Genomic DNA, 18,785 nt, shown 5'->3' on the forward strand with positions numbered 1-18,785 from the left:
TGGGTGAGCTGTAGGAGTATGAGCATTATGAGCCCTATGGTTTAATGATTTTATTTTGTTTATAGCATGCAGGTTTCATGTATGTTCAAATATATCGCATTTAATATACAAATCACTGCAAGTTGAAAAGCATTTCATGTTATGTATTCAATCTTATACACATTGAACTATAAATATTAATTTCACTTGAAGCTTTTGCTTACAGAAATTAGATTATTGTGCATTAAATCTGTTTGGAATGTTTTATCGCTTTTGTTCTAGTCAATGCCACATTGTCACTTACAGTTTTATTCCAGATTTCTCATGTTATGCATGGCCAACTATTAGAAAAATCTCACTTCTATCACGTGGAAGAATACCCCTAGAATTAGACCTATTTTCATTTTGATTACATCATATATTTCTGGTTTGCTCCTAAAATGTATCTCTTGAATTATATAAGCATCAAGGTTAATTTATTACTTTTGGTAGTAAATTAACTCAAAATCATTCAAATAATATTTTTTGAAAATATATTTTCTTAGAATTTAAAAAAATTAGGAAATATCTTAAATTCGATCTTTTTAAATACAAATTTTTTTAAAATTCAATGTTCATGTAATCAGTTGTAGCTTATTCAATAGCAGAGCAAAATGCAGAGATAATTGAATCGTATCTATTCTATATGTGCAATTTTAAATTGTTTAGGATTGAAAATGACAAAATAAGAATGTCATATTCAATTTTGTGATGCTAAAGTTTTTTGAAACAATTTTTTTTAGATTTTAACTTGTAAATGAATATTTTTAATTCACAATATATATATATATATATTATATATATAGGGAAAACAAACAAAAAGAAATTGATATAACCAGCTGATGGAATTTTATAATTGTTTTCAATTCACTTCTGTATGTACTAGTATTTTGAAATTCTATGTATTTATGTGCTCTCAGTCTCATTATCCTGTTTAATATTTTTGGGATGTTATCAATGAATTTATCAATTTAAATTTTGAGTAGAATTTTAAATCTGTATGAATAGTTGCACCTTTTAGTGAATTTGAGATGCAATTATATCCTAATTGTTAAGATATTTGTAATAAAAATGTTTAAATTGGAGGTTAAAAAAAACAAAAATAAAAATCTTCTTTTAATTCATTGATGAAAGTACGTTTTTAAAAGCCAGTTTCATTTCAGGTGTACCTGATCAATCTAGAAAGACGCCCAGAGCGAAGGGAAAGGATGCTAAACACCCTTTCAGAAATTGGTATCCGAGCCCACATCTTGAAGGCTGTGGATGGAAAGTATGACAATTTATCTTTTTTTTAAAATTTTATGTGATTATTTATAATTCATATTGACTCAAAGAGCACAGGGCTAGAAATAGCATGACAGGAAGAGAAAAGTTTTGTATTGCTACAAACTACTTCATAATCTGTATAAAAATATCCTAAGAGACAATTTACAAATTTTTAAGAGTAGTTAAGGAGTACAGAAATAAGACACTTCTGCAACAGAATATGAGGTGAAAAATGCAAAAGTGTATGTGTTACAAGTTTTTCTTTTTTGTTAAAGAATTTATTAGAAGAATACTAGATAAAATGTACTTCAGAAATTTATTATAATACACATTTACAATAGCATAATAACCCTATTGCAAGAATAACAAGTCTTATGAAGAAGATCAGATAAGATAATGGCAAGTAAATTACAGTATTAACAATAAATATTTTCAGTTCTGAAAGTAAATATTCAAGACTTGGCATCAAAAACTATGCATACTTTGCCTTTTTCACTTTGGTTATTGTTTGCCTTTTACAAGATCTTTACAAAGAGCCAATTATTTCCCAGAAACTTTGTGTATCCATGCTCTTCAATTGAATTTATGAATATTATCATTGAATGCATTCGAGTATCGTTATACAAATTACTGATGTCTTTAATTAGTAAATATTGAGGGTAGAGAGATAATAAGCAGTTCCCCCATGACAACCAAAACTTTTTTTTTTATTCCTATCTCTACTCTCACTAAAAAATGACAAACCATTTGACATTTTTGACAAAAATTGTCATTTTTTAAATTATTTTTCCAGGATTATTTTAAATAATGTGGTTTCAAAGTTTGAATTAGTATATATACAGCTGAAAATGTCATCGCCTTTCTTCCTCATTGATTTTTGGATGTATCATAACAACACTAATGTTTAGTTTTGTCTTGAAGTGTATTGATGCATTTAGAATAATTCAGAATATCATCCTTATAAATCATAAACATAGTCTTTTTTTTTTTTTTTTTTTGCACAAATAATTATTGGTAAGTTTTTGTAATTTCAGGATGAAATAATTTTTGGTATGGAATTATTTCATCAAATAATTGATTTTATTTATTTAAGTCCATTTAAGATAGTCTTCATTAGTTCAGTAACACTCTAATTTTAAATGATGTGTGAAATTTTTAATTTTTTTATTTTGTTACTCTACTGAATTATTGCTATATTTTAAAGAAATGGCTAGTAATAAATAATTTTCTCTATGTATAAATTTTTAAAAACATAAGTAATGACAGATGAAATAATATTTAATGAAGCAGTAACCGTAAACAATATCTGATAATAAATATATAGATTTAGTTAAATTGAAACTTTTGAATTAGAAAAATAAAAAACAGCTTGATAGAAGTAATGTTATATGGTAAGAGTGACAAAATAAAGTAGTTAATTAAAACTCCTATAAGATTTTTTATATCAATAAGATAAGATATCATCATGAAAACATTTATCAAGGAATTTAGTTTTCTCTAAAGAAACCCTAGATAAGGTCAATCACACACCTTTTCATAAGTTTGGAATCAAAATTTATATCATAATGTTGAACAGAAAGAAACAGTGAAATGGGGAGGGGTATGGATATTTAAAAATAAAGTATTTAAATTAAGTAAAATTGGTATTTTTAAGAAATATTTTTTGTTATTTAGCTTTCTGTGTTACATGAGGTGATTTTCATTTGTTGCAGGGCCCTGAATGACACTTACATTGAACAGATGGGGATCAAGATGCTGCCCGAGTATGCAGATCCTTACCATAAGAGGCCATTGACTCGGGGGGAGATTGGATGCTTTCTCAGTCACTATTTCGTGTGGAAGGATGTAAGAATCTCTGTATTTTAGGGGAGGGAGGGTGTCTTCAAACAGGGATAATTGGAAAACCACTTTCTCTCTTTCCAAAAGACCAGGCATGTTGTGTTTTAGACTTGATTGTGTGAAGTAAGTCATTAGTGTTAAAATGTCAGAGAAGTGATCAGCAGTGTCAGGCACTTCAATTGCAGTTGCATATTACACACATACTTCTCTATGGATTGGATTGGATTGTTAGTTTTTATGGCACAAGATCCAGAAAAGGCTGTACTGTACCATTTATATATATATAGTCAATAAGAAAACTAAAATTGTGTTAAAAGTGTAAAGAGCATACAATAAAACAAAAGATATATAAAGTTCAATGATAAAACTGTAGAACAATCTGGTGATGTATCTGACAAATAATGTAGAGTTTTAGATTGGTAAAAACCAGTTGCTTTCAAAAACTTAAAAATGTTTTTGTGAGGATTTCCCTTCAACAACGTTTGTATATCTAGTGATAAGCAGCTAAAAAAATGTAAAAGACAAATCAGGACATTCTATTAAAAGAAGAATTGTTAAAATTACTTGACATCTGGAGCAAAAAGGAGCTTGATCTCCTAATAAAAGATGTTTGTGCATTAAGCGAGTGTGACCAATGCAGAGTCTAGTCATTTTGACCTTTAGCTCACAAACTTGAAGAGAGGTCCATAATGTAATTGTGAGTCTGATAGACTGTAATTTGTTATTGATTTGTTGATCCCACGATTCCTGTCATATAGAATGAAGACGATGTGCAAACGAGTTCTTCGCATCGTAGAATGGTACTTCGTGCTGCATAAACAAGCATATTTCCTTATGATACTGCAATGTTGGACAAATGATTAGTGAAATTTTTATCCTGGGTTTATCCCAAAATTAGAAAATTCAGATGTATGTACATTATCTAATTGTCAACAACATACTTCAAGATGCTAATAGCTTTTCTGATATTTTGTCACTAATGACTTACCCGTCAAAACAAAAGTAGGGGATGTGTACATTGAGTTCTTTTTAAGTGTGATGACATTCTCATGGCACGAAGGAGATTCAAGGGATTGCAAGAAGAAAAAAGTATATATAAAGTATAATATAAATAAATATAAAGTGTAATAAAATATAATATAAAACAAAAGTCGGTCAAAAAGCAAGAGGCAATCCAATGTAGTTCAATGATGGTAAGCATTAGAATAATAGTGTCTTATACATGGTCAGTGCAATGATCCCAACTTTTTTTCCAACATATAAATAGAATCACTAATTTATTTAATTTTGCATATAAGTTTAAATCTATGAATTATCTAACTCATTTTTTACAGCTTTATTTCATACAAGGTAACGTAGGGGAGGATGCATACTTGTTAAGGGGGACAATTTCTGAAAGTTCTGCCTTTGAGTTCAGTATTGATTCTTGTGATGTTAATGTGATGTAACAAAGCACATTCATTTTTGTTGCTGCATTTCTGAAAAGAAGGTGCTGTCGAAAATATAGTTTCAGTGAATCTTTAAGAGTTTGGAACCTTATTTTTTGCAGTGAAAAGAACAAAGTAATGAATGATAAATAAAAATTAAAATAATATACTGTATAATTATTTTTGTAAATAGCCGAATAACATGCATTTATTTTAACATTGCACTTTTACGATTTATTTATTATAATTTATTTTCAATTTCTTCAATTTTTTATGAATGAGAATAGTGACTACTGGCAGTATAATTAAGAAAATTTATTTTAAAGTTCAATTTTTAATTAAAATTTTAATTATTTTTCTTAAAACTTGTCTGCAAAATTAATGTTTATTTTTTTGTTAACTAATTCGGTCTATAATTCAATTCTTGTCAATATCAGTTGTGATGTGGGCTTTCTAGTTAGATGTTGCAATATGTATATCTTCCAAGAAAAACAGCAATTATCTGTTGCATAGAAAAACTTTGAAGTCACCGTATTCTTTTCGATATTCTGTATATTGAATCTTGTAAAATTTCATTTATAACATCTTTCTGAATAATAAATTGCCTCTACATTGCCTACTAATTGCCAATACATTCTCTCCATTGTATTTTGGACGGTTACAATGGCCAAGTCTGCGATTCGAAACTCAATTCCACACAAAATCTACGATATGCGCGGTAGTATTAAATCCAACGAAATCAATGTAATGTTTAAATTGCCTTTATAGCTTTGAAACAAACTGACTAAATGAAACAAAGTGTTTTTTTTGTTAATTTTTTTTGTTTTTTTGTTTCATGTTTGGAAAAATAGAATTTTGTAATCAATTTTTCATTCATTTCCGATACGTTAAAGCTCGGAAATTTTGTACATTTTTTTGATGTATAATAAAAATATATTATTTTCGGATCATAATCATCAGTTATTCAATTAATTTAATAAAATTCATTCGTTATGGGTGGTTCTATTCATAAATTTGAGGATGAAATAGAAATTCCTTAATAATTATAATATTAAAATTTTAAATGAAATACTAAAGATAGAATATAATTTTACTTTTTAGTTCACTAATAAAAGCGTATTTTTAGAAACGTTTTTTATTTTTTTCAGATAATCGAACACCAGCACCGAACTGCTTTAGTTCTGGAGGATGATCTCCGGTTCGAACCCTACTTCAGGAAGAAAATTCAAGCTCTGGTCAAGGATGTGCAGAAAATCGGCCTGCTGTGGGATCTCATGTAAGTCTGGTTCTATCTCTGTAATGAATCAAACTCTGTTTGTTTTTAGAGAAGCACTGGAAAAGGGTCTCTCCATCATTAGAATGAAACCACCACCACGAGCCCCCTCTAAACCCCCCCCAAAAAAACATGTTTTTAAGATATCCCTAAAATATTGTATGAAGTCAACCTATCGATCTCAAATGACTGACATAAGGCGCTCACGAAACCATTGCTTTCTTATTTCTCTACTAACACAATTGCAAGACGCGGACTAATATTTTGAGAGGAAAAGTCAACAACAAAATAAATTATGACTAAACTCATAATTTAAAAGGTACCAATTTTTTAGTTACCGTTGTGTTAGAGCATATTAAAGTAGAATTATTATGTTCAAATCTCAGTCGTGATGTTGTGTTGCGACTAATTCTATTTGGTGTGAACGCCAGGAATCAAGGACTCATATCGAAGGGTAGGAAAAGGACTAACAAAAAACACAAAAAGTTTGACACACAACGCGATAATTGTTCAAACCTATTATCATTGTGGTTGCAATCAAGAATTTAATAAATGGCATAGCAAGACTGACATTCGGGTTTTGACGGCTTGTCAACTGAAGATTGAACAATGCTACACAATTTATCTGGAAATTACCAAAATTGTTACTACCCAAATTAGATCTCTCTATATCCTATCTTCGAAATGCGATTCCAGAAAGTAGTTCTTAAGTTAGCCTTGAAGCATTCAAACAAAAATTTATGTTTGATCATATTCACAGATGTCTGGATCAAATTCTGTAAGAGTGCCTACGATTTATAATGGAAGTGACTAAGTACATGCGTTTGTTCAATTTAGATATAATTACCTCTCGGTTTGAAGTAACATGAGAATTATTTATGCACGGATCTTTTAAATTTGAATCGTGGTCTAATAACCTGCATCCATACCATACTTCCACGCTGCACCAGCGGGAGAACGTATGGCCTTGGTTTAAATTTTTTTTTATATTAACGTCCTTTTTTTAAAGCTACACTAAGGCTATTTTAGGACGGACCTCGTAAGTATCAACCGCGGTCTGATGACAAGGACGGCACCTGACCTAGTGCCCCCCCTCTCTGAACTTCCGCCCCACATTAGCGGGAGGACTTTTGACTCCGACGTATTTAACGTGCATTAGCCCGCTTATACGACGGTTCTTCAGTGAAATCAAGTCTCAAACCTAGAGCCCTTCGGCTCCGTGGCTGAAACTTTATCACCAGGCCACTGCGGCCTATATGGCCTTAGTGGATTTAAAGTACACTAGTCATGCTTACGCGGTAATTCTTTGGCGGAATTGATTTTCGAATCTGGAAACCTCTGCCTCTGAAAGCAACTTCTCATCGTCTCATTTTATTTAGAACATCTATCCGATTGACTTGATGCATGAAGAATGACGAGTAAGCACTTGTGTTACTATTTAGATTATATCTGGGCATTAATTTCAATGTTTTAATTTTTATATACAACAAAATTATGACTTATACATAAAGAAAATTAATAATATTTGTTCAATAATGAACTCTCGTTATGAACTAAAATAGGATTATTTTGTTAAATGGTTAGTTGTTGTCCCCAAAGAAAAATTCTTCATTAACTAATTTTAATATATAAATTCGATTACCTTTTTTGCATTGTGAAAAACTGGACTTTTCTGAATGATTTATTCGAAACCCAAGAAAAATTCATTACTCCAATAATTTTTAGTACTATTTTGCCTCTGAGGATTTGTATGAAATTTCCTCTTTATTCATTCAAGAGAAGTCAACATGGTTTTTAAAGTAAATAGTAGTTTGAAAATTATGTGCTACAGAAAATTATTTATTCCAAATCGTAAAAAAGTAAAGAATATAAATATAAATAGAAAAACTAAAAAGTTTCATCTGCTTCAGTTAAATAATCTATTATTACACTATCTGTTGTAAAAGTTGGTATATTTAAAAACCCAAGCATAAAATATTTTTGTAAAAAAATACAATCCATTGGCATATAAGAGATTGCTAATTATTTTTCTCTTCTGCAGCTACCTGGGCCGCAAGCGGCTGTCGGAGAGTGGCGAGCCGTTCGTGGCGGGCGTCTCGAGTCTCGTACATGTGGACTACTCGTATTGGACGCTCTGCTATCTCATCACACTGGAAGGAGCGAAGAAGCTGGTGGCCGCCAATCCACTCCCAAAACTCGTGCCTGTTGACGAATTTTTGCCCATCATGTTCGACAAGCACCCTGAGTAAGCTTCCATCGCCTTCCTGCCCCTCTCTCATGCATTATCGACCAGTTATACCCTACTTAGCAGCTAAAGTTAACCTCAATGGACGAGCAAGATACAGGATAATCCTGTTGAACTTATGATGTGTTTAAAGTTATAAATAGTTATTACGGGACTTTTTTTTTTCTCATGTGTTCATCTTTTTACTCCCCAATTTCTGGCCTAATTAGCATATGCTCAAAATAAAGAATTTCTGTCGGTGCAATTCCGGCCGAAAGACGATACAACCCCAGATAAACTGTCGGTTTGTCAGGCCCTTAACTGCTGCCGATTTCTTTCACAAGTTAATGTTCAACTTCATCTGTCCATGCAGGAATGCATCGAATACTGGAAATTGTAGTGTACTGAATTATTGAGCCTTTTGTCTTGAATTACAACATCCCCCCAAACATTACAGGCTTCCTTAGATTGTAAATGATTAATAATAGCCAAAGGAAATTACCTTCTGCTTACATGCCAATGACACGTTTTACGACATAACCAGGATTCGGAGAGGCTACTACATTTTAACCATTCCATTGCACATTAATTTTTTGGAGATGCATTTCGGTGAATGGTTTCTCTGCAGAGAGTCTTATTCTCCATTTTGTGTGCCAAGACAACAGTTTTATTAATCATTAAACCACCACTATGGTAGATAATATTTGCAGCAGAGATTAAATTTAACAAGTAGGAAAGACAGCAGCATCAGCAATTCCGTTTCTCTTGGAAGTCAGTCAAAAGACTTTTTTATTGATTCTCGCCATATCTAAGTTTTCAAGAGACCTGATATCGACTACATTGTACGAGAGCTATAAATAAAGTAGAGGCAACGTAACCCAAAAAATCAGAGTATCGGGCATGCGCTAACAGGTTATTGGAAGTGTGAAGTGATTTTGTTATCGATGTGTAGAATACATAAAATCGTCGATCCAGAAGAAATAGTAGTTGTTGCATAGCATTGAATTACGCAATATCATTTCTACCTCCCCTGAATCATGTTTACAAAATATAATCAGCGGTCATGCTTTAAAATCGAGGTTCCCTTTGGCAAAAATGCAATATAATGTTATCAAAGGTTTCTGAAGCCTGTAATGAGAATGCATTACCTTATAGGCCGTATGTATGATGGGGCAAAATGTTTAATGCAGTCGGATTAATACCACCGCACAAGTGTGTCGTTCATTCGTCACCATCATATTGACATCATAAATGGTCTCATCTCCATAGACCGTCGATGGGCTATCCGGAATTGTCCATCGAATTCGGGATCGGTCATCGAACAGTGAGGCGCATACTGAAGAAAAGCCTTAACATGAGGGCAATTGCTTCACTCTGAGTTCCATCCACTAACTCGCTAACGTATAGACAGTTTTTCTATCGTGTTACAGGGCAATGCTCGTTGCCATGCTTCACAAGCTTTTTGCGACTTTGGTCTTGGGAGGTATTGGAACATCCTCCGTATTCACCTAACATGAATCTTTGTGACATAGTTGACCTTGTTCCTAAGTTGGGAGGGGGGAAACCCTTTGATGCATCCGATTTTCTGATTTGCTTTCTGTGGGTCTAGCAGTAGGATGTTCTATCGCTGGCAACAATAAACAACTTTGTTAACGGTATCCCACCACTTCCTGACATCTAGCAAAAGGTAAAAAGACTGAGCTGGTGATTAAATTAAGCAGTGTAATTATACATATATTAATAAAATGTTTTCTAGGTATGTTGTTATTGCTTTATTTACAACCCTCGTATAATACGAAACCATAAAAATAATAGCAAATACAAAATAATGAAATTAATCGATTTGCTAAGGATATAGAGTTTAAATTACAATTTCTCATTGATTATTATCTTTGCATTACCATCATGATTGCATTTTGTATTTTTTCAGGGAGGTATGGAAGGGGTATTATCCGAAGAGGAATTTGCGGGCATTTTCTGCCCAACCCTTGCTTGTCTACCCCACCCACTACACAGGCGAGGCGAATTACATCAGCGATACAGAAGACTCGGATTTGGCGCTCTCTGTCGTCAAGGACGAACTCTAGCAAGACCCTCAGTCTGATTGTTGACCAAAGACGACAGCTATGTTTTTTGTTTTTATTCGTGCATTTCATTTTTTTTAACATTTTATTTCTGTTGTGAATTTTGGAAAAGAGACGGAAATCGAATCATCTTCTGTGCATTTGCTCTTAAAGATTGTGGAATGAAGAAAAAAACTTTTATTTAAGAGTATAAAAATATTTGATGTGATGCTTTATCAGAGGAATTCTTATAATTTTAGCTGCTCTAATGGAAAATGTTGATCGACATTTACAATATGAGTCTGAACTCGCCTCTTCGACAAAGCTTTGATGCAAAGTTGAGATAGAGGGTGGAATGGAAGGTAATTGCGACCAGCTGCTCATACGAAAAGGACAATCCCATTCTATTTTAGTGCACAGCAAATTACCACGGGTTTTTGAGGCACATGAATTCTGAAACTAGCTGAGGTTATAGTGCTTACCAATTTTTGCGGCAGTTATAAAAAAAGTTCAAAATAGAGGAAAACTAGAAATCAGGAGGTACTGAAAAGCTCTCATAAGGTTTAATTACTATATATGGAACATTGGCCCGACTATTAACTTGCACTCTAGTGTCACATTAATGTATATTATTGCCACACAAATATGCAATGATTCTGACTCTGTCATGCGCATTATGGCCAGAAAATATACATTACGATTATTTATCCTGAATGAATAGGTCAAAAGTCTTTTCGTTGTTGTAATTGCTTTGTTATTTTTCTGGTGTTTTAGAAACCTATGATAAAGAATCTGAATCGGACATTTCTTTAATTATATACTTAATAAACTAAATAGACTGGTTATAAAAAGAATACCTTTTGTATTGGAATTTGAACTTGGTGCTCAAAATAATAACCAAATGAATCTGGTTATTTTTAATTGGCTTAAATCGACGGATTTCTGCATTGCTGTTTGGAAGCAACATGCAAAAGAAAATTAGAGCAGCTAGAATCATGAAGGATTTTTCTCAAAGCATCTGATCAATTATCAAATTTTATTTAATATATATTTTATTTTATGTTTCCCATAATTTACGACATTTGATGGACAAAAATCACGAAAAGATGTTTAAGCTTTTCTGTCTTTTCTCGTCTGCTGTTTTATATCTTAGCCTTAAGTTTGCTTCTTTTATTCCATAAAATATTTTATTTAGAAAGTGTTGATTTTTACATTTTTATGATTCACTTGTTAAGATGTACACCACTTTATTATTTTAAATTTTTTTTTACTAGTTATTGATGCCAAATCTTGAAACCTAGTCAAGCTGTATTCGAGTCATAGAACAATGCTTGCTTATTTTTTCTATTATATATATATAAATCGTCATTTGTGTTGACTAATGTTATACATTCAACCCTTGATTTATAAGTTGAACTTTGGTTTAATATGTTTAACATATTTGGGTGAACTTTAGTTTACTCAACACTTGGTTCTACTGGGGGGGGGGTGATTACAGACATAAGTATGAGAAGCTTCCGATATAATAGTGATCATCAGGTACAGAAATGGTGTGGGGAAAGCTGACCCCCCCCTATTGATGATGGGAGGGGTTATATTGTGGTTGCTGATGGTCCTAAGAATTCAATCTTAGCTCCTATCAATATTATCGCAGCATCCAGTGATTCAGAATTTTCCGTGTGCCTTCTGGCGAGTCGCAGTTGTTGCTTGTGGTTACTCAGCACTTGAATTTGAATCGATGCAGATCAAGCAAAAGCATGAAAGAGAAAGAAAAAAAAAATCCAGAGCTGTAAATTTTATTTTGCTTTCTTTGTAGTCAATTTCAGGCTGTAATAAAATTTTAAATATGATCCTGTCAAACTTTTTCCATTCTCGGAAAGTATTTATAGACCACATAAAAAGAGCATATAGTGTAGGTGCATAACAAAAGAAATGGGTCAAGAAAGATAAAACTACTGCTCCCCCTGATACCTGGAGCATTTATATCATTGTTTTTTATATATTATATAACTTTTTAATATGATAAAAGGGTGAAGAAAAACAATGCTATAATCCAGGTAGCATTTACTTTAGATAAGTTATTAATAATAATTTTGGATGAAAAATTTTTTTTACATGCCTAATGCCATTTATTCTCCACATCACTGCACACAGTTTGTAAAATCGATATATATATATATTTGTTAGAAATGGGAAAAACAGTTGAATGTGTTTATTTATAAAATTGACAAATGTTTCAGGTCAGTGGATTTTTAGATTTATTTCATTACATTTATTACATTATTTCTGTAATGATATTTCAGCAAAAGCACTAAATTTCAGTATTTTGCTAGTTACATAGAATTGGGACCCTTAATCTTAGAATTGATCGATTGTTATTGAATAGCTGTTATAAAAAGATTTGTACTGGTTTAAGAAGAGATTGATTGTTATTAAGAATAAAGGATGGAATGATATCAAAATCGCGAAATAAAAATTATACCCGTCTTCCAGTTGCAGCTTTTTCATCCGCAAGATGTGTAATGGATTTCAAATTGTCGTGCCAATTAAATGTTTATCATGTGAACATGATATGACTGTATTGTATGCTTCCTTATCTTCATACTGGAAAATTTATAGGAACCACAAACATTTGAGTGTGGATTTCATCAAAACAAATTCTGCTATATAGCTGGTAAAAGGACAAAAAGAAAAAAATCTAAAACATCAATAAAAGGATATTTATTCCAAATTTGTTTATTAGTAAAAGAATGTCGTGCAGAATAAACACTTTTTTCGGGAAAGAAAGAAAGAATTATACCAGAATATACTCAAGTTTGAAGTAAGGAATATTTATTAAAAAAATTTCTCCAAATCAAATTTAATGTATAAATTTCATCATATAGGTTTATTACATACAGTTTTCAAATCCAAATAGATATTCAAATTGCGGAAATTTTGAATCAACCACTTGCGGTGTAAATCGAGGGTTGAATGTAGTTGCATTTGCACTGTTATGAAATTAACTAATAACATCGAGATTGTTTTAAAAGCCATATATATTCTTTATGATAACTGCCAAATGTCATGCTCAAATAGCTATTCATGTGTAACAAGAATCTTCTTTTTACTTGAACGAGCATGTGATACAGATATTGGAGATATTTTTTCACTTCACTTTTCGTATTGCTCATCGTTTATAACATTATTATTTTCAATACTTATTTTCTTTTATTTTAGCCGCCATCGGGACTACTTAACGATGTATTCATTTTTGTCAGTGCCATGCGGAAACAATTTTACACTTTTTGTGTTTGCATTTGTCTTGTGTTATTGCTTTTATTATTATTGAATTATACTATTGTTTGTAAGAAAAGATAATAAATTTTATTATAAAATTAGGCAGTTTGTTTATATGTATTTTTATATTAAACGCTATTCGATTTTCAGCATTTGTATTTTATTACAGGTCATCTGATGAGATTATGAGAGAGAAGGGAAAGTGGTTAGAAAATCTTGTTTAGTTGATATTATTTTAAGAAAATGCAGATTAAAAAAAAATAACGAATCTCTATATTTAAAAAATATTGCATAGGAATGCTTTATATACTTTTTAAAAATTTAAATATCATCTTCTGAATGAAACATATTTAGTCTATTACATTTTCTTTCATCTTAATAATTTCTTAAATATTATTTCCAACATAAAATTGAAAGAAATTTTAGGAGAAGTCCACAATATTCTTTATACCTGTTACGTATATGTGCTTTCAATATGGTAAGGTGTGTGCAAAGGCAGTTGTCAAAACAATGGTTCTAGAGAAGTGAAACATCTCATTTTTCTATTTCCAAATTTGGCATGGCCCTTTCCCTTTTGGAAAAGTATTTTTGTGTGAAAGCAAATTTAAAAAATCTAGCTGCAAGGGGCTCAAAAATTGTTTTCATTCCTGTTCGTTAATTACCATTCTTAAATTATTAGCCTCTAAAACCTTTGTAGCCATTAAAATTATGAATAAACTTTTGGTCTTTAAAATATAATTATATATAACTATGTTATAACAACTATATATTTAAAATTATGCTCCATTTTTACGTTTGCTGAATAAAATTGGTATAATGGATTATATTAAAATAAATTATAAGGGAGAAAATTCTTATTATTTTTACTAAGACAAATGAAAGATGAATAATGTTGTTCTGTTAAGGAGTAAGAGCTTTTGGAATCGATAATATTTTGTAATAATTACATATTATTTATATTTTAAATTCATTAATGGTAAAAATAATACAATAAAAATTATCAGAATATCAACAAACAAAGAGCAAAATTATTAATTAATCATAAAACATATCACTTATATGCACGAAATGATGTCAACACAATAAAACCAAATTGATATCTTGTTTCAAATTTTGAGGAATAAACAGAATGATTATTCTGGCATATATCACGAAGCAAATAATTGAAGATTCACGAAAAATTAATCAAATATCTGACATACCTTGTTGTGTTTGAATTCTTTTCGATGAATACTATCCTTCGCTTTCATAGATTTTCATATTTAGGCGTATTAAAGCTAGAAATTCTGGACCCAGTTTGCAGTTGCAGTTACATCTGTAATTTGGAACGTTTTCATTATGACGAGGAAAAGGAGACGCAGTTTTAAAAGAAAATCTGTGAAATAAAAACTCATAAATTGCACTTGCAGAGGACGGTGAGAAAAATCGAATAAAGGAATGAAGGATATTGTAGCTGGGTGTGTGTGTTTAATCCAAGGAAAGATGCTTTCTTGTTTTTTTCTTATTTATTTTCGCGCGCGCGCGCGCACACACACACACACACATAACAACACACATGGACGATGATTACACATATATAAGGTAACAGATATTGAGAACCATATCTGCCGAACCGATGGAAGTGATGAAGAAGTGGAACCCTGCTTCCAGTGAGGTTTGATTTTAGCATTCGATGGTTATGTTCTACTTCATCTATATTGCAGAACAGTTCGGCCGACTAACCAACATTAGACTGGCACGATTGCAACAATTTAGACTCATGGCAGAACTGTCCGAAAAAGCATTGGACCTTCTCAAAAAATGCATACTGAGATGGAAAATCAGACTCGACATTATAAAAATGGAAGCAAGCATTTTCTTCAACAATTGTATTACTGTCCTCAAAAACTAAATGCATAGCATTCCTAATCCGTGGATAAATTATATAAAGTATTTCAGAAGGATCTTGCATAAATCCCTCACATCAGTTATGTCAAAAATTATTTCAATTAAGCTTATAGAATTTCATATTATGTAATCGACTGAGAAGAATTTGCTTATCTACATATCTTACTTCCGACCAGTTACAGCAAATACAAGTCTAGTTTGGGGTGTAATAGCAAAAACAGTTTTACCAGATGGAAGTAATAGAAAATAAAATTATTCACACAATAATTAATACCAAAAGAATGAAGATCTTAGGAGAGCCCTCAATACATTATCTTTAAAAGATATGTCATTACACTAATTAATCAGTTCTACAATAATAGATATCAATCATTTTCTTTTCCTGTAACTCCTCTACTGTGTTGCAGAAAAAAAAGAGCCAAATCCGTTTTAAACAGATGATCTACTTTTGCAACGAGACAATTTTTAATCTCTCCAAATCCCAGTTTAATTTTAAAATAAAGCCTTTATTCATCATAAATATGGCTTGTTATTTATGTCATTTCTAGTGGCTGTTCGTCCATTCAGGCTGCAGAGTTGCGTCACCACATGAAATTATGTCTAAAAGCTTGTTTTCAATCGGACAACTGAAATGGGAATATAAAAATTGGAAACAAAAAAAGAAACAATTGAGAAATAGGAAATACACAAACTAGGACTGCTCTCCTAACAGCCCATGATGGCGCAGCATAGCCAAATATGGCTCTTGCGCCAATAAACAGCACAAACCAACCTAACAGCCCATGAAAGCACTGAAATTTGTTCACTATACAATAGTGGGAGGCAAAACCTATCGATTGTGGCGATGAATCGACTGCTCATGCCACATCTCAGTGTGAACAAAAATTACTTGCTGATTCTATTTTTACGTCTCCCACTCATTTAAGGCTCCCATTTTCTTTTTTAATATTCCTTGCCTTCTTTCTTCTAGCATTATTTGTTTCTGGTTTCCACTTTGGCACTATCCCCAAAGGTAACCCATCCGCTGTATTACACTTTGCTAAGAATTCTTTCTTCTGATATTATTTGGTTCTATTTTTCGCCTTCACACTACGCCAAAGGAAACTCATTCGTTATAATACACTTTGATAAATTTCTTTTTTCTGATATTATTTGGGTCTGTTTTTCACTTTGGCACTATCCCGAAAAGAAACCCATCCGCTGTAATATATTTTGCTAAACATTCTTCTAATATTATTTCGTTCTGTTTTTCGCTTTTACACTACGCCAAAGGAAACTCATTCGTTATAATGCACTTAGTTAAAAATTACACATCAGGGTAAAGAAAACAATTTTCTAAAATACAGTTTAGATATATATACAATTAAAAATTTGAGCTATTTATAGGTAAGTATTTTTTTTAATGTACTCTTGTGTTTTCTTGAATATTTTCCGTAGTACTTTTTGTTCCCAAACTGCTCCACTGGATATTTAATAAAATCCTTGATTCAATGATTTTGACCTCATTATTAAGGGTAAAAAATAGACGTAAAAAATTACAAACAAATAATATTGAGAACTTCTTTTAATTAAAAGACTAAAATGCAACATAACAATATTTACAATGACATTCAATCTCCATTCATTGCATCAAAAAGTTTTTCCATCAGACGAGGAGTTTGTATTTAACTGTTTTATATCCAAAAAACACTTCGATACTTGCATGCACAAATTGTGACCCAATTGATTGTAAATCTATGTATAGTTTATCTTTCGAGCACACAAAATGGTTCTAAATTTGTTCATCGGCAAGGCACTCGTTTGGCAAACATGCATATCAACAAAAATACAATGCATCTGAAACATACTATTTCTAAAAATAAGTTAATTAATCTAGTTAAAAATTAGGAGCAAGTTAAAATCTACCGATTTTTCTTAAATTACATAAAAGCAATACTATTAAACATTTAATACATAATGTAACAGTTCTATGAATGCAAGTTCATTCACATGAAATGTAAGTAGAATACTGATGTGCACTGTGAATTAATTACATTCATTCAATTTAAAAAAATATCTATAAAATATTCAATTGTTTATGAACCTTTTTCCTCTCGGCAATTGGCACATGCTTAGTTTCTATCTAAAGTAAGTCATTGAAGTATTCCATGGAGAAAGTCCATTTTTCATATTATATGTCACTGATCATCAAAGATGAATGCAATCCAGAGAAATACTAATAACGTTTCAACGCAGGTGAAGTATTCACAACATATAGACTAGCTAGAACAGAAGATGAACAGAAAGCTGATGATGAAAATGAATTTTTTCATTCTTATGTAGAAATCTTGTGTGCTGTTCTGAGAAGAGAAATGCTTTTGCCGCGATGCCACTCAGTCATTCTGTTACAGTCTCGTAACTTCACAGGGCTGCACCAAGTACGTCGTCATCATGCCTTTACCTTTAATGAAAGTCTGTCCTCGACATTTAATTTCATATTTTGTACTTTCCTTCAGTATCTCTGCAACTGGTTCTGTTACCTGTAAGTAAATGTCCATTAATAATGGGTTCTTTCTATCCGATTTTAAGATAAGTGGCAATATCAAAAGATTTATTTCATTTTTGTGAAATTCTAAATTTTTTAAAAATTTAGTACTAACAATACTTAGTTTAGTTGAAACAGGTTTCTTTATAAAATCGTTTGAATTTTGTTCCTATGTCCATTTTTTGGAAAATTATATTGATTTTATAAAGATATTTGATTAGCTGGTATTCGGTGCGTTGCTGCCACAAAAGAAATTTTGGAAATATCGTTTGAAATTTAAAATAGCTGTCTTGTTAAATTAGAAATGATCGAAAGAATGATATTTCTTTTCTTGTCGATAATGGATACATTAATTGAAATTGAATGATATATAAAGGAGAGTATAAATAACAAATAACATTTATTATTATTATTTTTACTTTATTATTTAGGAGCTTTAAGGTAGACAATATTTTTTTGGTTTTCGGTTTTCAGCAAAAACAAATTTCTTGGCCGTCCGACTCGTGAGAATCCAATATACAAATGCCATGTGAAAAACATGGATTTTCTAGGTTCATTCCCGCACGCTTGAAGTGACTGACCTTGCACCTTGTTGATGGTCATCGAGAATGCAAGTCGAATGGGAAAATGCAGTCGTTTGAAATCGAAAGGCATGTCAGTGGGAATAATGGAAATGCATGGAATGAGCACATTTTCTCCAGTCGACTTTTCGTTAAGAATAGTTGCCTCGCTTCTTGCCGCATATTGGTTTTTTGATTCTGATGCGCGTGATCAGGTAGCTTATAAACGTTGTCTTTCGATTTTTGCCGCATATTAATCATCAGATTATGAAGCACGTGAATAAGCAATTCGTTGAGCGATCGCTTTATTGCCTCGTTTGTTTGAGAAGCTCGAATTGGCTTATTTCTATGTGCCAATTTTGTATGTGTCAGATAAATGCCGGATTTACACTCACCCAGTTAAAAGACGGCTAGTAGGCAGCGCG

General features: G+C 31.7%; 2 protein-coding genes across 5 annotated transcripts in view; one reads left to right on the top strand and one right to left on the bottom strand.

The window, feature by feature from the left end:
- Positions 1-13,490, top strand: part of LOC129984642 (glycosyltransferase 25 family member-like) — a 29,445-nt gene extending 15,955 nt beyond the window's left edge. The window contains exons 8-12 of the mRNA XM_056094563.1: positions 1,182-1,288; positions 2,997-3,129; positions 5,699-5,826; positions 7,865-8,068; positions 9,978-13,490. Coding sequence (XP_055950538.1) covers positions 1,182-1,288; positions 2,997-3,129; positions 5,699-5,826; positions 7,865-8,068; positions 9,978-10,134 — 729 coding nt within the window. The 3' untranslated portion in view covers positions 10,135-13,490. The remainder of the gene's footprint in view (positions 1-1,181; positions 1,289-2,996; positions 3,130-5,698; positions 5,827-7,864; positions 8,069-9,977) is intronic.
- Positions 13,491-16,825: 3,335 nt separating this feature from the next.
- Positions 16,826-18,785, bottom strand: part of LOC129984583 (adenylate cyclase type 2-like) — a 150,767-nt gene continuing 148,807 nt past the window's right edge. For all 4 annotated transcript variants that reach the window (XM_056094502.1, XM_056094499.1, XM_056094501.1 and 1 more), the window contains exon 25: positions 16,826-17,795. In XM_056094502.1, the coding sequence (XP_055950477.1) occupies positions 17,661-17,795 (135 nt within the window). In that variant the 3' untranslated portion in view covers positions 16,826-17,660. The remainder of the gene's footprint in view (positions 17,796-18,785) is intronic.

The sequence above is a fragment of the Argiope bruennichi genome, chromosome 9, assembly GCF_947563725.1.
Source record: "Argiope bruennichi chromosome 9, qqArgBrue1.1, whole genome shotgun sequence".
Taxonomy (NCBI): domain Eukaryota; kingdom Metazoa; phylum Arthropoda; class Arachnida; order Araneae; family Araneidae; genus Argiope; species Argiope bruennichi.